We start from the raw sequence: 21,000 nt of genomic DNA, 5'->3' as shown, positions 1-21,000 counted from the left end.
CATGACATTTGATCAGGAGAACAAAGAGTTCACTCTACAGTTTGTCATGCATCACATGAATAAAAAAAGTATTAGAGTGAAAAAGAGTGAAAAAGTATTAGAAGTATTAATATTTGTTTATAGTATTACTCAGAGAGAAAATATATTGAATATATAAAAAAAGAAATATGTATAAGAAGAGACGCCGTCATTGATTAGTTAGTTACATGGTTGTTAGTTACAGCAAGTTACATGGTTGCTTAGTAATGGTACCAACCACATAAACCAATGACACTGCTTAAAGTGGTATAATTCTGTATCATTGAGGAGAAGGATAATTAAAATGTGGTCAGATGTACAGGGACATGGCAATGGCTTGTTTTTTAACCACAGTTATGTCACTGAGTACTCATGTTAGCGCTGATTCTCATTCCTACAGATACCTTAAACCCAGAACCAAGAACAACAGCTCCTTTTCCTTTTCCTTTGTTCCAGCTGTCATAACATCTTCATTAGAAGTGTAAAATTAAAATATAATCAAAGCCTATAATGTAAAAAAAACCACTGAGTTTCTTGAAGTTGAAGGAAATATAATGTGTGCGAAGAGCATGAAAATTCAGCCCCAAAGATCCAACCAGCTCCAGCTGCTTAGCAATCCAACTAACTCCTGATTTAGATGATACGCTTCGCTTAGCAGAAAAATGTAGGCAGCCAAGTTTTTTTTTCTTTTGTTTTAAACAATAAGCTACTGATTTTAAACAGCAAGCCGGAAGCAAAGACCATACACAGCCAGATTAACCTGCAAGGCATGTGTAAGCTGCAGTCCCCGGTTGAACCTCCCTTCTTTCTGTTCTCCACACACTCTCCACCCTGCCGCCTTTAAGCCAGCTTCAAATACAGTTAATAGACTGTGTTTGGAGCTTAAGGTAGTTTTTCTAGCTGCAGGAACACCACAGTTGGGCTGCAGTATGCATGACTGCAACTCACAGTACAATGTAAGAAAGAGCAGCATACAAACATAAAGAAATGGTTTGCAAGCTTCATAACATCAAGAAACACAACGAAGACTTGCAAGTAAGGCTTGATGAAGCTCTGGAAAAAAATAAAGAGATCCTCCAAGAGAAAGAACAGCAGGACATCGAGCCAAGAGACATGCAGTGCAAACTCCAAGGCATCGAAGAAAAATACAGAGCGCTGCATGTAAAGCACAATAAACAGTTGCTTCAAGAGAAGAAGCAACTGGACATAAAACAGAAAGAAATGGACTGCAAGCTTGAAGACATGGAAGAAAAATGCAGAGTGCTGGAAATAAGGCTCGATAAAACACTGCAGAGAAATAAAGAGTTTGAGAAAGATGAGCAGGACATAAAAGAGAAAGAAATGCAATGCAAACTTGAAGACATGGTTGAGAAATACAAAATGCTCCAAATAACTCTGAATGAAACACTGCTCCAAAATCAAGAGTTGCTTCAAGAGAAGGAGCAATTAGACATACAACAGAAAGAAGAAAAACTTATTCTCCAGAGGAAAAATCAAAAACTCCAAGAATTTTATAATGAAATAAAGTACAAAATAACTGAACTGGAAGCCGAAAAGAAAAAAATGGAAAAACAATGCTCAGAGATGCAGAGTAGCATCAATGAAAGGTTTTGCAAAAGCAACAACAACAGAAAACACATTAAGACCTGCAGTGTACACTTCAAGAAAGCCAGTGACCAATGACTGTTTTCTACAGTCATTGGTCACAATTTCAGTCACAATTTATTCGTTTTTCAGGTGTTAACTTGTCATATTTTAGTAATACCTGAACATCTGTTATAGTTACATGTTTTCATATCATATATAGCATCAGTTGTTTTTTTTTTATGTGCTTTTGGTATGATTATTAGAACACCCAGTTAAATATTGTTTGATTATATACGCAGTAACCATTCCCGACCACAGGGTGGCGTTTATTCACTGATACGGTTACTATCGGCCGAAGAAGAAGAAGCCCCTCCCACTCAAGATGGCGAGCTAGAGGTTCTTCTCCACGCTGTTTTTGTTGACAAGTTATATAAAGCCGTTTTACGCGTTAACAGTGGAATTACACCTTCTGCCGTAATGTCGAGACTCATCGTTAAAAACCTCCCCAATGGGGTAAGTAAACAACCCGCTCGCATGTAAACACAAAGCGAAAGCAGCCTTTAATTTGAGCCCAGCTAAATTTCACTGTTCTCTGTGCAGATGAAGGAGGACAGGTTCAGGTCGATGTTTGCTGCCTTTGGCACTTTGACAGACTGCTCTCTGAAATTTACCAAAGACGGCAAGTTCCGGAAGTTCGGCTTTGTGGGTTTTAAATCCGAGGAGGATGCAAACAAGGCCCTGAAGCATTTCAATAAGAGCTTCGTGGACACATCCAGAGTGACGGTATGGCCTCAGCCGCACACAGTCTGTGCCTCGAGAGGGAACACGCGCATGCTTGATGGTTTACCTGTCCTTTATTCTAGGTGGAGATGTGTAAGGCGTTTGGAGACCCCAGTAAGGCAAGAGCCTGGAGTAAACACACTCAGAGCTCAGGGCAGGGCAAACCCTCTGCTCCGGCCGACACTGATGGCAAAAAGGTAGGAAACACCTGTGGACGGGAAATAACAGTATTTGTAAACTGACACTCTGTAATTACAGAGATCGTACTTGTATATAAAACTTACCATATATCTTTATAATTCATTCTTCCCTCTGTATATCATCAATTTTTTGCTGCCTTACCAGAGAATAATATAAGTAGGATTTCATAGAATTTGTGTTTTTAATACAGTAGTGTGTGTGTGTGTGTGTGTGTGTGTGTGTGTGTGTGTGTTTGTGTTTGAATTTTAGAAGAAGCAGAAAAAGGAATCCAGCAGTATTCTGGGAGATGTAAGTAAATTATAAACTTTAAAATTTATCTGCTCTTAAATTGAGATGTTGGTCGGGAGATGGGTGCAAGCTTTGGGGAAAATGCTCAGACCAGCCCATCTGGCACCAACAGCCACGTCATGTTCAAAATCGCCGTTCCTCTTTATTAAGATGCTCAGTCTGACGTTCAGCAGGTTATGGTTAAGATTACCAGTACACTGACCAGTGCCTCACTGATTTGCTGATTAGATATGTGGGTAAATTAGCAGTTGAACAGGTGTACCCAATGCAGTGGCCTGTGAGAGCACAATTTTTTGTTTAATTAATTTATTACATTTTTTTGCCCACCTCATCAGTTTTTGTATGATGTAACACTTAATATTTGGACATCGGCTGATATCTCATTTCAGCTGGAAGGGGAAGCAGAATTCAAGGAGTTTCTGTCAGTGCATCAGAATCGAAGCCAAGCTCCGACCTGGGCAAACGACACTGCACAGGAAGCACCCGATCCCGACAAGAAGAAGACGACTCAAAGCAAGAAGAAACCTGCTTTAGATGATTACCTCAACTTTGACTCAGACCAGTCAGAAGAAGACAAAGAGGATGAGGAAGAAGAAAATGATGAGAGTGAGGATGAAGGTTGGTAGTGGTTGTGTTTTAATTTTGGGGTTACATCAACATCAAATACTGAAATTTATATCAGAGAAATATTGATCTTAAGTACACACACACAGTCACAGAAAATCAGATTAAACTATATTAGAAAATATTCATCCGGGTTCAGTGAATTATTATTAATTGTTTGCTATGCTGTTGATTCCAGATGCCACTAAACAAGCACTGAAGTCTGGCTTATCAGATATGGACTACCTGCGGTCAAAGGTGGCACAAACAGCAGACACAGAGGAGGAGGAAGAAGAGGATGATGATGGTCCTTTACAGCACACAGACAGTGACTACGAGAGTGGAGACAGGGAAAACATCTCAAAGGTAAAATCTTCAGTAACCTCTGAGGAAAAGGACCAGAGTAAAGTGAAGAAACCTGCCAAGCAGGAGGTGACTCTTCTGTCAGAAGCTGTTTTAAATTTTTACATTCATTCGTTGTTACTAGTTTGTAGTGATTCACACCAACCCCTGTGTATTTACTACAGACGGAGGCAACAACAGAGTTCACAGTGAAGCTGAGAGGAGTCCCGTTCAATGTTAAAGAGGTGAGCGAAAAGAAACTTCTCAGTGTCAGCACTGAAATGTTCACTATATCACTCTGAATCTGTGACGCTAACATTTTTTCCTGTAACACCACTAGAAACAAATTAGAGAATTTATGACTCCACTGAAACCTGCAGCAGTCCGGATTGGGAAGAACGAAAGCGGAAATAGAACAGGTGTGATAGTAAAAGTATTTAAAGTTTCTCATTTTGCAGCAGTCACCCACATATGCTGTATTCAGTGGCTTGAGAAAATATAATTGCCCACTTCATGATTTCTTTTTTTTTGTATATTTGTCACATTTGCATGTTTCGAATCATCAAATTCATTTTAATATTAGCTAAAGAGAATCCAAATAAATACAAAATGCAGTTTTTAAATAATGATTTATTTTTTTTTAAGGGAAAGAGCCCATACAAACCTTCCTGGTCCTAAGTGAAAATTTTATTCTCCCCTTCTTAAACCATGAATTATTCACCTTTTTTAAAAAGCTGATAGCAGGTTTACTTGTCACACACAGACCTGATTACTGAATCTAAAGAAAGAGATTAAAAAAACACGGACATCGATCAGTCTGCAAGTTACCAAGCCATTTCTAATACTGTGGGACTCCAGTGAACCCCAGTGAGAGCCATTATCCTCAAATGGAGAAAACATGCAACAGTGAGAAACTTCCTGGGAGTGGCCGGCCTTCCTAAATGACTTCCAAGAGCACATTGATTAGTCATCCAGGAGGTCACAAAAGAGCCTAGAACAACATCTACAGAACTGCAGGCCTGACTTGTCTCAGTTAAGGTCAAAGTTCATGATTCAACACTAAGAAAATGGCATACATAGTAGAGTCCAAGGATAAAACCACTGCTGACCAAAAGGAAAAAAAAGGCTCGTCTGACATCTGCCAAAATATTTCTTGATGATCCCCAAGACCTTTGGGAACATATTCTGTGGAATGACGACACAAAAGCTGAACTTTGTGGAAGGTTTGAGTCTCGTTATATCTAGCATAAAAAGAACATCATACCAATGATCAAACACGGTGGTGGTAGTGTGATGGTCTAGAGCGTCTTTGTTGCTTCAGGACAAACTGATGTAGTTCATAGAGCCATGAATTCTCCACTTTGAAAATCCTAAAGGAGAACATCTGGCCAACAGTTCATGCCCTGAAGCTCCAGTGGGCTTGGGTTATGCAGCAGAACAATGATCCAAAACACACTGGTCTACCTCTAAATGGCTCAAAAAAAAGTGTGACTGAGTTTGAGTGATATGAAAGACTCGTGTCAGATATCACAAATGCCTGATTGCAGTTCTTGCTGCCAATGGTGGCACAAACAGTTATTAGGTTTGGGGGACATTCAGGTAGGTTTGAATAACCTTTTCCCACTTTTATGTATTTGCTTATCTTTCTGCAAAATTTCACATATTTTGATCATCTCGAGTGTGACAAATATGCAAAAACAATAATTCAGGATGAGGGCAATTACTTTTTCACAGCACTACAGGTCTGTATGAACTGTATACAGGCAGATGCATCTTAACAGTGTGCTGTTGTTTTTTAGGTTACGTATACGTGGACTTGCACTCTGAGGAAGAGGTGGAAAAGGCCTTGAGGAAAAACAAGGATTATATAGGTGAAATTATTAGGACTTTTTTCTGTTCATAGTATTTGGCTGTGTTACTATGAATGAGATGTTACAGGGTGTAAAAACTCTGCACAAAATATGAGCGAAAACATTTGAAGCCACCATTCAGTTGGGGAAACAATGGCACAAAGACATTTATAGATGTATTTCTCATTCTCTGCTAGCTTATGAAGCCTAGACCTCGTCCTTGTGTTTTCAGGAGGGCGTTACATTGAAGTCTTTCGCGTGGATGGTTTAGCGGGAAAGAACAAAAGAGACGGAAAAGAGAAAGAAACTGACAGAAACTTTAGCAGGAAGCTCAAGGAGGACGAGGAGGAGGAAGATGTTTCAGAGTCAGGCCGACTCTTCATCAGAAACCTTCCTTACACCTGCACAGAGGAGGAGATCAAAGATCTGTTTAGCAAACACGGTGAGTTAACACCTAGAAGACATACACATTGATTACACGTCTGTGGAAAGAAATGCGCTCTTGTCCCAAGTGTTTCATGGTTATAAAATCTCTGCAGGTCCTTTATCTGATGTGCTGTTCCCAATTGACACACTAACCAAGAGACCTAAAGGGTTTGCCTTTGTAACCTACATGATACCAGAGAATGCTGTGACAGCGCTTGCTCAGCTGGACGGACACATTTTTCAGGTGTTTATGTCAGAACTTCTTCATCACTCTACACCTCATGGCTGGATTCAAAGTGCAGTTCAATAAATTCAGCTGTTTGAAAACTTTCTTACACCTCTAGGGCAGAATGCTTCACCTGCTTCCCTCCACTGTGAAGAAAGAAAAGAGTGACTCTGATGCTGGCGGTCCTGGCTCCTCGTCTTACAAACGACAAAAAGATGCTAAAACTAAAGCTTTAAGTTCCAGGTAATCGGGATCAAAGTGACCGTTTGTTTCTCTGTTTTTCATGCTGATATTTTTTTAAGCTTACACGTGAATTTTCGGTTTCTTTCTAGTTCACACAACTGGAACACCTTGTTTCTGGGTACAAGTGCAGTGGCAGATGCTATTGCTGAAAAATACAACACCACCAAAAGCCAAGTCTTGGACCACGTGAGTGACTTTACATCTAGTTCACCTGCATTTATGCTCCTGTCTGCCTCTTTTCCTCCTCCTTTTTTTTTTTAATTGAACAATTTATTACAATTTTTAACAAATTATAAAAATATAATACAAGAGAAAAAATAATAATAATATATAAGGGAAAAGGGAGTTCAGCATGACTAATTATAAATGCCTCTTTCAACCTTATATTACATTTACTTGGTAACCTCAAAGTTATTTAAACTGCAGACGGCCACCTAATAAACGGGTCCCATTTAAGAATGTGTTCATGAATTTTTATTAGTCTCACAGGCAGCCAGCTGTGTCATCATTGTTATCCATTCTCTATAAGGAGGTAGCAAGAGTCAGAAAATCCATCTTTCTTTAAAGGAACAGAAGCCAGAGTCTTGAAATTCAGTTGCTGAACTTAAGATAAACAGTTTTACAGAGATTTGAAATGTTTTCTCTTAGAGAAAAGGTTAACCTCTTGAATATTATTCCATCAAACTTTGAGTCCTGCAGAAGTTCAATGTACATGGAGAATTTAAGACCCTTGTAACCCCACCCCTGCAGGAAAAGCTAGCTGGCAGTAGATTTCACAGACAAGACACAGACAAGACCACTCGGTTGAGCAAAGGATCTCACTTTTTTTAGTAGCTGTTAGATTGAACTACCTGTAGGGTAGGTAAGAGTACATCCAAACCATTTAGACAGACCACTTTTTACCTCCAGAATTGACTGTATGGTTATTTATAAATATCTGTTAATTGACTAAAACTTTGAAAAATGTTTGACTGGATACCAAATACATGAAAAACACAAGTAATTCCAGCTCTTTGACATATACCTGGTTAACTGATTTGTTTATGATTAGTTTATTATTCCATAGAGATTTCATAAGGATTTGAAAAAGTCCCAACAACCTGCTCTGTGTAATGTATAGCATACTGACCTAGTGTTGGTGATAATAGGATGTTCTTTTTGGGATTATGGATTTGTCCCACACAGTCTATACTGCAGCAATAGCTCGCTGCTAAGGTCAGTTTCTCGCTGAAACCAATTTGGTTTATTATGACTTTTATAGTTTGGTAACCACATTTACCACATTTTCAAATGCTTTAGGCTAATGGCACAGTAATAACATCATCTCAATCTAAAAAAAATCCTCTTTTTACAGACTTGTGTTTTTCATTTCCTCTTTATTTATTTATTGCATGTATCTATGGTCCTTGCTCTCCCCTGCAGGAGTCAAAGGGAAGTGTTGCAGTGAGGATGGCTTTGGGGGAAACACAAATTGTCCAGGAGACGCGGCAGTTTCTGCTGGATAACAGTGTCAGCCTGGATTCCTTCAGTCAGGTATGCTTGATGTACTTCTCAGTGCTCTTGATCCAAATGTGTGAATGAAAATTTGAATGAAAAGTCCACGGCTTGCGTCCCTTCGTCTACAGGCAGCAGCAGCAAGGAGTAACACAGTGATCCTGGTGAAGAACCTTCCAGCTGGAGTGCAGGCGTCAGAGCTTGAGGAGCTCTTCTCACCTTATGGTTCTTTGGGCCGCGTGCTGCTGCCACCTTCAGGACTCACTGCAATCGTTGAGTTTCTGGAGCCGACTGAAGCTAAACGAGCCTTCACAAGAATGGCTTACAGTAAGGTGTGTGCAACGTTTCACCTGCATATAGTATGTTTTGACTGCTGGATACTGAAGACTTCTTATTGGATCAAATTCATTCCTAATCCAGTTCCATCATGTCCCGCTGTATTTGGAGTGGGCGCCTGTCGGGGTGTTTGTGGCCAAACCAGAACCAGGTAAACTCTCTCAAAACACAGCCAGGCAGTCTCTTTAAGAGAGACAGGATTTTCCAGACTTGAAGGGTATGATATGTATAATTAGAATCCACCATTGCTCTGTCTAACTAAGTATTAGAAAAGAAGGCAGCCAAGGAAGAGGAGAAGAAGAAAGAAAATGAGGAATACGATGATGATGATGAAGAGGAGGAGGAGGAAGCTCTTCCAGGTTCTACGCTTTTCATTAAGAATCTTAATTTCAACACGACAGAGGAGAAACTATTGGAGGTAGGTACATTAATAAATACTATTATTCTTAACTTTTTAATCACTGGCTGATGGTCCTGGTTTTTATTTGTTCATTTCAGACGTTCTCCAAATGTGGCAAAGTCAAATCCTGCACGATATCCAAGAAAAAAGATAAAACAGGTACTGAGAAGGGTTTCAAATATTTCCTTTCAGAACAAGTGCCGGCATGTGCTTACTAACTGATAATACAAATGGAGTGCTCACTATTCAACCACAAATTATGTTTTGGTTAAGAAAAGTATTTTTGTAGACTCAGTGGTAAGTTGTGCTGCTGTAAGATTGTTCAGCGTAACCACTTTGTTGATGGGTCAGTGATGGTCTGGTGAGGCAGATCCATGGAGGGAGGCACAGATCACTGCCATAGGTAACATTATGAAATGCTTGGACCTGCTGTCAGACCCTACACCGGGGCAGGGGGTCCTGGGGTCCTGGGTTCCTCCTGGTGCACGATAATGACCAACCTCATGTGGCAATAGTATGCAGGCAGTTTCTGGAGAATGAAGGAATTGATATCATTGATGGCCCCCATGCTTGCCTGAATTAAATCCAATAGAAAACCTCTGGGACACTTTTCAGTCCATCTGAAGATGACAGGTTGCACCTTAGACTTTCCAGGAGCTCAGTGATGCCCTGGTCCAGATCTGGGAGGACGAGACTTCAGAACCATCTGAAGTTTAATCACAGACAAGCATGCTGTTAATATTGTGCTAAACATCTTCTGCTTTTCTCTGCATAATCACTGTTCTCATGCTTATTGTTCTGTCTTCTAGGCAAACTGTTGTCAATGGGTTACGGTTTTGTCCAGTATCAGACGGCAGAAGCAGCTCAGAAGGCCCTGAGGCAGCTACAGGTACCATCCCCACCTCCTCAGCAACACTCTCGCAGCTTTTCTCCACAAGCAGGTTTTTGGCTAATGTCTTCTCTCTCCTTAAACCCTCCTTCAGCACTGTAAGGTGGATGATCACCAGTTAGAGCTGAAGGTTTCAGAGAGAGCCACAAGGTCAGATGTGAATCAGAAAGGTTTTCTTTTTCCCCACTTATGTCTATTTACTTACAAGAATATGATCCTAAACATTTCAGCTGACATGTTTATGGTTAGAATTTGTGGTAGCATGAAGACATCGCTCGTCTTGTCACCACTCATTCATTTTTTTTCCCATGTGCAGGACAGCTGTGGTGACACGGAAGAAGAAACAAGCTGACAAGAAGCAGACGGGATCCAAGATCCTTGTGCGCAATGTTCCTTTCCAAGCATCTGTCAGGGAAATCAGGGAGCTTTTCTGGTAATGCGTACACAGCTATCGTTTTTTATTATTATTTACGCTGTTGGAAGAGCTAAATTAATACTCACATTTCCTCCTTGTATTTCATCTTCTCAGTACATTTGGGGAGCTAAAGACTGTCCGTCTTCCAAAGAAAGCGGCTGGTTCAGGAAGTCATCGAGGTTTTGGCTTTGTTGATTTCCTCACCAAACAAGATGCTAAGGTTTGTGAGTGATTCATGAAACGAAGGAAATATACATATCTTCAGCTACTCAGAATATTCTAGCATGTAGATTTGTAGGTCTCATCATTTGGCTACATGTCTGTCGGTCTGTGCGTGTCTCCATCACCAAATGTATTTTATTATTTAACATTGAAGGGCAACAATAGAGGAAATGATCCAAGGTCTGTGACTTACAGTACTTTCAACAACATATAAAGAACTTTTTTAAAATACTCAAGGTGGGATATTTTAATGTGCTTTAAAAATATTAAAATAGATTTTTGTCTTACAGATTTTCTGCTAATAGGAAGTTTAGAAACAATTTCAAGCCGGAAGCTGACATATCCAAGAGAGATAATATAATTTCAATTTCAAAAATCTAATTTTATGATCACAGCGTGAACAAATTTAATCAAAAGAAGTAATCGAACGAGTGTTTTGAGAAGAGCAGCCATCTGAATATTAGCACCTACCGTCCTTTCAACCATTTTCACCAACATTCAGGGATAAGCATGTATTTAACTAATTTCTGGTTTTCATTACCAATTATTGGCCTTAAAACTGATCTTGTAGCATATTGTTAAAAAGGAGATCCAGCCACCATTTTTAAGCATCAGCCTTAGCTCAAGTGACTCAAATTAGTAAAGTGTGGCAATATTTATTTTAGAGGGATTTTGGCTGTCACACTGATTAGCAGTTGTGTTCCTCTGGTTCTATGTAGAAAGCGTTTGCCGCGCTATGCCACAGCACCCATCTGTACGGGAGACGTCTTGTGCTGGAGTGGGCTGACGCCGAGGAAACTGTGGAGGCATTGAGGCGAAAAACAGCTGAACATTTTCATGGTAAATCCACCAAATCCTTGTTAACAGGACACAATTAAATAAAAAGTAGGTTTGCCATTCATCAATTTTTTTTGTTTTGTTTTATTCCTCCTCAGTCACTGCCAAAAAGCAGCGAAAAGCAGAGGTTATGGAAGGAATTTTGGAGACAATGGAAACTGAAGGTGGTGTGGAAGACTGACATCTGCAGCCTCCGCACAAATCCTGACCCCAACGCTCTGTGTAAAATGGACTGAATAAAACATGGACCCGAATATCTGCAGAAGTTTATAATAAATTTAAAAGCTGGTCCAGTTTTCTCTGGATTAACTAGTATTTTGTACAGAATGAAATGTCCAAGAGATCTGATGTACCTGACGACTGGTTTTTATATATGTATAAAAGCTGTGTACATGTTACTTTTTGTCTCATGTCTCGTTTGTGACAGTGACTGAACTACTGATGAACTTATGATGCGGGATGTCGGGTGGTGTCTTTTATTTCGAAAGTCTCGGCGGTAGTCAGGTGACTTGGCCCATCGAAGTCACATGATTTGTTCACGTAAACATGGCGTGCAGGCGGAACGGAGCTGACCGTGTTAGAAGTTTTACAGAGGTTTTAGATCTTTTAAAGATGTTTTTGCTTTTGTTTTGTATGTTTGCGGCCGTTCGAGCAGAAATACGAACGGCTGTGATCGACAAGCAAACCGGACAGCTGTCTGTCATAGAGGGATATCAGGAGGATTTTGTGGCTTGGGCGAATTTCACTGATGATATTGAAACGTCAGGGTGAGTGTTTAGAGACTGTTCTTGGTCTAAAATGTAAAATATTTGCCTCTAAAGGCTCGGTTTGTCTGTGCGGTTTGTGCTTGAAATAGGTCGTTGGTGAATGGTCAAGCTGGGTCAGTGCTGCAGTTTCTTACAGAAAGTAAGGAAAAGCGTGTTGCAGCGTTGACTCCTGTTATTGTTTCAATTATTCGGTTAATTGTTTAATGCAAGGGTGAAGAACTCAAGGTCCGGTGTCCTGCATGTTTTAGATATCCCCTTGTTGGCTAAAGGACACGTCTAAAACCTGCAGGACACGACCCTTGGGGCCTGGAGTTCCCCACCACTGGTTTAGTGTATAATTTGCAGTTCCACACAGAGTGTTTTACTAGTTTTACAGCCAAACCGATCCAGATTCTCTCAGACTAGTTCAAGAATTTAAGAAAAATTGAGAAATTATACATATTAAAATATTTGAGTTCATAAAGAACGTAAACAATCATCCCCTATGAAGCTGTAACAGAATGGTGTTCGGCAGTGTCAATGGTCTAAATTGTTTTCCTTGGTTTTTTGTAAATGTTGACTCGTTGAGCAACATTTAATCCTTGTGGTTTTGTTTTGAGGAACCCAAATTAGCAGAAGTGGCACACATGACACACCGAGAAACCTTCTGGAGGTCTTTAAAAGTTTTTCTTTGGACATTGGCTGGGTTTTTGTTTGTTTGTTTGTTCTGTTTGAGAGGAGAGGGGAGATAATATTTTGTATCTTTAGGCACTTTGTTACTAGCAGCCTGTTACAAGAACACATCATTTGCACCCATTTCTTTAGTTGCAAAAACAAAACAAAAAATAGAAAAGATAATACAGCCTCCATAGTGTGTGGCCTGTGGAAACTATGAAAAGTGAGGAAATTAAGATGGTCATACCAAAACTTGACTTTCAGTCTCATTAGATTTACACAGACTTTGCTTTTGACTTGTATGCATAACCTTGTTTGCACATAATTCAGTAGAGCACTGCACCACCTATTTTCCTAGCAAAATGTAAACAAATGGGGGGTGGCTCAAGGTTTTTGCACAGTGCTGTGAATTTTTATGCTCTCTCTTTCAGCTGGTCTTTCTTGGAGGTGACTACCAGCAGTCGGTACAACGACAGCATCCAGGCTTACGCTGCAGGTGCAGTTGAGGCTGCAGTAACGTCTCCGGTCAGTCTAACCCTCATTTGGTCAGACGTTAAAATATTTTTGGCTTAATTATTCTAATGACTAGGTATGCTGGTGTTTTTTAGCTGATCTATAAACACTGGATGAACACTCTAATGGGTTACTGCGAACCCTTGATGTATGAATCTGCCTACTGCGAGCGCCTTAAGTCTTTCATCATAACCAACATGCAGTGGATTCAAGACCAAATAGAGAATAATCCAAACTCACCCTACTGGTACCAGGTACAATGAGCAGGACTGAAAAAATCCCTTACATGACAAGCTTTTTTAAAGGCCAGAAATCAGACTTTGTGCTATCTGTTTCTTCATCAGGTGCGTCTGGCATTGCTGCAGCTCAAAGGTTTGGAGGACAGCTACAATGATCAGCTGTCTTTGCCAATAGGGTCATTCTCCTTCAACCCATTTGGCTTCCTGTAAGTAGTTATCTCCTTTTCTGTATCATTCAAACATGTTTTACCCTCTTTTGCTGAGATTTTAAACTTTCACTTGCTGTTACCCAACAGACTTTTCCAAATGGGCGGAGACCTTGAGGACCTGGAATCGGCTCTGAATAAATCCAGTCAAACCCGACCCATTGGCTCTGGCTCCTGCTCTGCACTGATTAAGCTTCTACCTAACAATAAGGAACTGCTGGTGTCACATGACACCTGGAACACCTACCAGGCCATGCTGCGCATAATGAAGAAATACATTTTTGCCTTTAAAGTTTCTTCTTTAGGTAATTAATTGACGCAAGTGTGCCTCCTGATTGATGATAAGATTCATTGGGATTGATCAGGAGAGACGAGAGTAGAAATGAGCACATCAGAGGGACAGATCAGGTTGAGTGACAACAAAGTTAGAGAGGCAAAGGTTAGATGATTTGGACATTGATTTTTCCAGTTTAGCTGTTGCTGTTTCTAGATACCTGCTCACTCTACTTTTCAGATTTACAATACAAAAACAATGGTCCCAATTTTTTTATATAATGGCAAAACAATTAGATATGTCCTTAAATGCTTGACTTTTTAATTCTTTAATGCACGTTTAAAACCCCAAAAGTACCCTAGCACCATTTTTGATGTAATTATTTTAGGGACTAGTTGATAGTGTGCCTTCAGCACGTGCTCTCATGTTTTTCAGACAACTATGTTCTTCCTGGACGAACTCAGGCGTTCTCATCCTACCCTGGATCCATCTTCTCTGGGGATGACTTTTATATCCTAAGCAGCGGCTTGGTAAGATCTCTTTATACTTGACATTATATAACAGAATATGATTTTTTTTAAAAGGGAAAGCTGAGATTATCTTACTGCTTTTATTTTTTTTTCTTTCTTTTTCTGTCTGTAGGTTACTTTGGAAACCACCATTGGCAACAGCAACCCTGCTCTCTGGAAATATGTTCAGCCCACTGGAACAGTCATGGAGTGGCTGAGGAACATTGTTGCAAATCGACTCGCTGCTACTGGCAAGGACTGGGCAGAAATCTTCACGAAGTACAACAGTGGAACGTGAGTTAGTTTTAATCATCAAAAAGAAACTGTTTGATCTGCTGACAAGGCTCCAGACTGTTCTGCTTTTTAGCTTGTGTCGATAATCCTCACTGAAGACCAGATTATGTAACATTTTGTTTTGTCCGTGTTGTGCGTATTAGTGAAAAGAAGGCCACTTTTAACTTTGCTTTGCAGTTACAACAACCAGTGGATGATTGTCAACTACAACCTCTTCACTCCAGGGAAGACTGACATCACAGAAGGGCTCTTTGTCGTGTTGGAGCAGATTCCGTAAGTCACAGCACCCAAACTTGGATCAAAATAGATAATTTATTCAGTGTTTCAATTGACAATATATAACCCTATCAGATCTGACCTTAAAACAAGCATTTTATTTTTTCCAATGCTGCAGAGGACTCGCCATTTACGCTGATAAAACTCAGGAACTGCTGAAGAAAGGATACTGGGCTAGTTACAACATACCGTAAGTATTTGGTATGCAAACATTAAGGTAAATGTTAATCTGTACTTCAGATTATGCATGTGTCTTTTCTTTTGTCCTTACTTCCAAATTCTTTCTGAAGGTACTATGTGGAAATATTTAATAAGAGTGGCTGCAATGAGTTGGTTGAGAAGTTTGGCCCGTGGTTCTCTCTGGACCAGAATCCTCGGGCTCAGATTTTCCGGAGAAACCAGACAGATGTTACAGATGTGGACTCGATGGTCCGCCTGATGAGGTACGGTCTGTGTGTTGCACATGTTTGGAGATTTGTATTCACAAAACAAACAATCTCTAATAGATGTTGTAGTTTTTGAAAGTTAGGGGGAAAGAGGTATCTTAATTTATGAGATACACTGTTCCTCCTCAGGTATAATAACTTTAGGGAAGATCCACTCTCAAAATGTGATGGCTGTGATCCACCTGAGAACGGAGAGAATGCGATCTCAGCGCGGTCAGACCTGAACCCAGCTAATGGAACATATCCATTTGGCGCCTTAAAGCAGAGACCACACGGAGGAACAGACATGAAGGTTTTCATTTTCACATCTCCCTTTGCCCTAACCCTTTTACCCATCATGCACCCTGAAGATTTTTTTTGGTTTGCCGTAAGTAAAAATGAGTTTAAAAGAGATGTCCACTGAGTTTGAGCCATTGTGTGTGATTCTTTGCAGCTGACCTCCTACGAGATGTTCCGAGAGTACGGCATGGTGGCAGTGAGTGGTCCAACCTGGGACCAAGTGCCACCCTTCCAGTGGAGCACTTCTCCCTACAAGGACCTGCTACACATGGGTCAGCCTGATGTATGGCGTTTCAAGCCTATAAAAGTCACCTGGACTCCTTAACTGGCATCAGCTCTATGATGTTTGACAAAGGGAAATGGCAGAAAAACAGTCATCACTGCTTCTCACAGAAATCTTTAAGTGGTACAGAGATTAATAATGTACCTCTATTTTTTTTTTTTTTTTTTTGCATTTCTCTTTCTCATGCAAAATATGTGAAAATCATTATAATAAACCCAATAAATATGCACCTTTCTGTGGAGAAATCACCAAGTATTATTACTTACATTTATGCTGATGAACATTTTCTGTAACACTTGTTGCAAATGTTTTAATCCTGGGATAAATCATTTTTGAGTTATTCAGTATTTTCTGAAGTTTAGATTTTTTGTAAATAACCTTTTTAATAAACAACAGAGCAATCACTTCTTTTTAAAAGGTGTGTGTGTGTGTGTGTGTGTGTGTGTGTGTGTGTGTGTGTGTGTGTGTGTGTGTGTGTGTGTGTGTGTGTGTGTGTGTGTGTGTGTGTGTGTGTGTGTGTGTGTGTGTGTGTGTGTGTGTGTGTGTGTGTGTGTGTGTGTGTGTGTGTGTGTGTGTGTGTAAGTAATAAAACAGGAAAAAATGGTCAAAGAGAATCAGGAGCTTAAAGTAAAGCTTGATGAAGCTCTGGAAAAAATAAAGAGACCCTCCAAGAGAAAGAACAGCAGGACATCGAGCTGAGAGACATGCAGTGCAAACTCCAAGGCATGGAGGAAAAATACAGAGCGCTGCATGTAAAGCATAATAAAACACTGCACAAAAATCAACAGTTTCTTCAAGAGAACAAGCAGCATGACACAAAACAGAAAGAAATTGACTCCAAGCTTAAAGACATGGAGGGAAAATGCAGAGTGCTGCAAATAAGGCTCGATAAAACACTGCAGAGAAATAAAGAGTTTGTTCACGAGAAAGAACAGCAGGACATAAAAGAGGAAGAAATGGTATGCAAACTTGAAGACATGGAGGAAAAATACAAAATGCTCCAAACAACTCTTAATGAAACACTGCTCCAAAATCACCAGTTGCTTCAAGAGAAGAAGCAACAGGACATAGAACAGTTCACCCAATGCTTTCACTCACTGTATCCGCAAAGTGGCTAATTATGAATACCCAATAACACTTCAATGAGTTACCACTATGTCAGTAGCTGGTTCTCTGACCCAGCACTTCGAGTTTATTCCTCTATTTCTTTTCTTAGGTATATTGAAGGTATGTTAAGTTCTTGTTGTGGCTGTTATTAGTTTGGATCTGAGTTTCCTTGTATATTGTTATTCATTGTTTATGGTTAAGTCCATCTAGTTATAGTCTTTTGTTTATTTAGATTCCTTTGTGTCATCACCTCTGTTAAGTCTCCCTTGTTGGTTAGTGTGTCTAACCTGTCTTGTTTCATGTCTGTGTGGTTCATGTTGTCAAGTTGTGTCATGTCTGTGTCCTGTCATGTTTCCTGTTTATTTTGAAAGTCTTGTTTCCATATTCTATGTGCTTAGTTTACACTTCCCTGTGGCATCATTATGTTCATCTAGTTGGCTGTTTCCTCACATGTTTTCACTTCCCTGATCACCTCCTGTGTGTATTTAGTCTTTGTGTTTCCTTTCAGTCTTCCTCAGATTGTCTGTGTTACCACACTTCACGTGAAGGTTTTCATGATTTTTGTTTGGGGCATGTTCACGTTTCTGGTTCATGTTTTTTAGTGTCAGAGTTCCTCTCATGTCCCAGTGCAAAGTCATGTTCATAGTCTTTCCTAGTGTTTCCGGTTCTATTTTAGTTTTCACCACAGCCCATGTTGCCTGATTGTGTTTTCTTGCAATCAGCCATAATAAAGGCTCGTCTTCTGTTTAACATTCAAGTCAAGTTCTGCATCCCTTTGTGTCTGCGTTTGGGTCCACAATTCACGCTTCTTCCCCCCCCCCCCCAGAGCTTTATTAAGCAACAGTATACAGAGAATATATACAAATTAGAATATAATTAACATATGCCAGGGGGTGTAATATAAACAGTTACATACATTCAAATAATTTGTAATTAGTACAAATAGTAATTGTTTTTATAGCCTTTTTATTAAGTGATCCACTAATCAATTTCATGTAAGATAGAGTATCATTATAGTAGTGTTTAAAATTAGGTTTTTGGCTACTGTATTTGCATTTGTGGAAATAAAATTTAGCTAAGGTAACTAACAAGTTTATTATAAAGTATACATCTTTTTTGCCTTCAAAAGAAACAAAATACAACATTTTCCAATTTCAGAGTAAAGTCCTTGTAGAGCTGTCCAGTAATGAATTTACTGAAGTCTTTCCAAGACGTTCTAGCATGTGAACAGATACAGAAGAGGTGCTGCACAGTCTCAGGTTGGCTTCCACAAAATCCACAGTTCAGATTTATGTCCCTTTTGAACTTTGTCATATAATGATTAGCAGGATAATATTTATGAAGTATTTTAAAATGAAACTTCTTTTACTTTATGGGGTACAAGATGCTTATTAGGAATTGTCCATACTCTTTTCCAAGTAATGTCACTGACAAAGGACTTCCAATAAGAAATCACGTATGGAACAAACAGAGATTCTCTCTGGAACAAAGCACAAAGATTCTTATTACCTTTACTATGGTTTGTAGACAGACTCTTCCTATGTGTGAATCCACAGGATTGGGGAGAGAAACAGGTGATATGCAAGGTTGAATTTCTTTAAATAGCATTATAATACCCATAGGTATCAAATCAAACAATATGGCATATTAGTCCAATACGTATGGGGTGTAAAGTTGTGTTCATATATAAGAGACCATGCAAATAGAACTCCAAATTCACACTTCACACAGTCTGCTCCCACAGACCGTGACACAATACAACTCCAGCAGAATGAATTTGATTCAACATTTGGCTGAAGCTGCCTCAGACTTTCTGCTGAAACAAATTTGGTATTGCTACCACTGAATATTCTGGATATATTAACACTTTGAGACTCTAAAATGTTAGGTTAATACACACATGAGGTAATTAGGAAGATGCAGCACAGATGGGCAAAAAAAGCCACAGGTGAACTAAAGCTGACTCAATTAACACTAGAATTAGTGAGCCTTTTTTTTCCTGGTGCAAGTCCCTACTACTAGATTTACTAGCCCTGCGTAAATTTGCGTAAATTCCCCTGAACCTAACACCTCCTAGCACCCCGCTGAGATTTTCACAGGCCTTCAGCTACATTGTTCTCCTGCTTTTGCCGTGCAAACACACCCTCCCCCAACCAGGAGAGATTCAGGTCTTTCCTTACCTGCAAAGCTACTTTCATTCCTTACCTTACCATGGTAGTTTCTATGTGCAATATTAGTTCTTGTCAATCCTTGTCACTAAATTGCATGCCTGTCCATAAACATATATACACAGAGTTGTACATATATTTATACAGCCACACCTTACATAATATGCATAAAGTCTAGTTATACACACACACACATACATACACACATACATACATATATACATGTGTGTGTGTATATTTTTCAATACACGTGTCCATATTTATGTTTCCAGATTGTTTGTATAGTGCACTTTCTATACTGTACTCTGTACAGTTTTTATTTTTGCTGCTTTTGTCTTGCACTGTCCACTTTTCTGCAATGACAATGCAGATTTTCTACTTGTGGGACTAATAAATGCAGACTTGCTGCGTGTGTGTGTGTGTGTGTTTGTGCAACATTGGCATTTGTTTACTCAGATCCAAGGCAGGCCAAACCTCTGTGTTACAACCTTCAGAAATTCCTGCCATATCAATACAAAAGACACATTCACAATATATGGGTACACAAGTCTGTTTTATTTCAAAGTGTTTCAAACTTTACAGCGTTTGCAGATCCAGTGTCCATCATCCCTGCATTTGGCACAGGTGAATTTCTGACATGTTGCACAGGTAAACCTGCTGCGATTCCTGTTGCAGCTCTCTTGCACCTGGCACTGCGTTGTCTTTACAGTCCCTGGCACGGCAGCTGCAGCAGCCTGCCTCTGTGCTAATATTTCCTTGTGCTGCATGAATCGGCAACGAAGTTCCTGAGCTAGAAGACTCAGAAACAATCTTCTTTTGCCTGTCCACCCTGTACATGCCTTGTGCAAAATGTAGGAATTCACCGCCGCCAGGTCCAGCATATTGTAGAAAACCGCTACTGGCCACCTGTGTGTTGCTGCTCTTACGGAATACATCCGCGCAAGTTGAGGAAGTTCACGCCGGACTTTATTCACCGTGCCCAGTAACGTTGTTTTGCGCTGCAGCAGTCTGTGCGACAGTGACAGTGAAGTAAAGAAATTGTCCGTTGTGACATTTCTCCCATCATCCAAAAACGGCTCCATCAGTTTCATGACCACGTTCTCTGCCAGCCTCTCTTCCTTCTGACAACTGGGGTCTTTTCCCAAGTCAGGAGATGCACTGCAGACATATTTGGTGTCCAAGTCCGTGGCCATCCAGAACTTGATCCCAAATTTGTCTGGCTTGGTTGCGATATACTGTGTGAATGGACAACGAACCTTGGTAGGGAACAGCTGTTCATCTATGGTCATGTGTTCTCCTGGAGTGAAACTCTTAGCACAGTTCTCGCTGAAGCGTGTCCAGATGTCGGAGATCGCCGCAAATTTGTCTGTTTTCACCCGTTCTGCCCGCGTGTCCTTGTCATCAAATCGAAGGTGTTGCATAATTGAAATGAATCTATCTCGGGGCATTGTCTCTTTGATTACTGGCACCAGAAATCTTTCTGACCAGCAATCCACAATGGCACCAACGGGACACATGATTGCTCTTACAAACAGAATTGAAATGAATGCCATCAGTTCATGAACTGACAGATTCCAGTCCGGCTCTGTTCTGCGGGCTTGACGGACCGTACACTTCTTGATGGTCTGCAGCATTCCCACGTCTAACAGGCAAAGGAAGCTTTGGAGCACACTTGTAATCTTACGCTGTCGGAAGATAAACAAATAGAGAATGGTAAATTTACATGAACCTCACTCTAAATGGGTTTATATAAATATCATATGTAATATGGCAATGACAAACCTTAGCAGACTCTGTGGGTCCAGCTTGCGCAGTGAAGCACGAGTGA

At 40.1% G+C, this 21,000-nt stretch overlaps 2 protein-coding genes across 2 annotated transcripts; both read left to right on the top strand.

The window, feature by feature from the left end:
* Window positions 1–1,987: 1,987 nt before the first annotated feature.
* rbm19 (RNA binding motif protein 19) lies at window positions 1,988–11,555 on the top strand. The gene is made up of 24 exons (XM_006784204.3): window positions 1,988–2,118; window positions 2,206–2,388; window positions 2,469–2,582; window positions 2,836–2,874; window positions 3,264–3,492; window positions 3,677–3,909; window positions 4,005–4,064; window positions 4,160–4,238; window positions 5,619–5,690; window positions 5,902–6,111; window positions 6,209–6,339; window positions 6,440–6,564; window positions 6,654–6,750; window positions 7,987–8,097; window positions 8,190–8,390; window positions 8,479–8,545; window positions 8,658–8,812; window positions 8,893–8,953; window positions 9,604–9,683; window positions 9,778–9,833; window positions 10,000–10,116; window positions 10,213–10,318; window positions 11,040–11,160; window positions 11,256–11,555. Exons 1-24 carry the CDS (start codon window positions 2,083–2,085, stop codon window positions 11,336–11,338), a joined length of 2,766 nt encoding a protein of 921 aa, XP_006784267.2. The 5' UTR covers window positions 1,988–2,082; the 3' UTR covers window positions 11,339–11,555.
* A 27-nt stretch (window positions 11,556–11,582) lies between these two features.
* plbd2 (phospholipase B domain containing 2) lies at window positions 11,583–16,292 on the top strand. The gene is made up of 12 exons (XM_006784205.3): window positions 11,583–11,924; window positions 13,010–13,103; window positions 13,187–13,345; window positions 13,436–13,536; window positions 13,627–13,841; window positions 14,246–14,340; window positions 14,453–14,613; window positions 14,791–14,886; window positions 15,008–15,079; window positions 15,180–15,332; window positions 15,465–15,627; window positions 15,769–16,292. Exons 1-12 carry the CDS (start codon window positions 11,704–11,706, stop codon window positions 15,937–15,939), a joined length of 1,701 nt encoding a protein of 566 aa, XP_006784268.1. The 5' UTR covers window positions 11,583–11,703; the 3' UTR covers window positions 15,940–16,292.
* The last annotated feature ends 4,708 nt before the right edge of the window (window positions 16,293–21,000 follow it).

Source organism: Neolamprologus brichardi, chromosome 12 (assembly GCF_056152115.1).
Source record: "Neolamprologus brichardi isolate AB-2024 chromosome 12, ASM5615211v1, whole genome shotgun sequence".
Taxonomy (NCBI): domain Eukaryota; kingdom Metazoa; phylum Chordata; class Actinopteri; order Cichliformes; family Cichlidae; genus Neolamprologus; species Neolamprologus brichardi.
The sequence above is the reverse complement of the archived record's forward strand: the minus strand, read 5'-3'. Positions and strand labels throughout refer to the sequence as shown.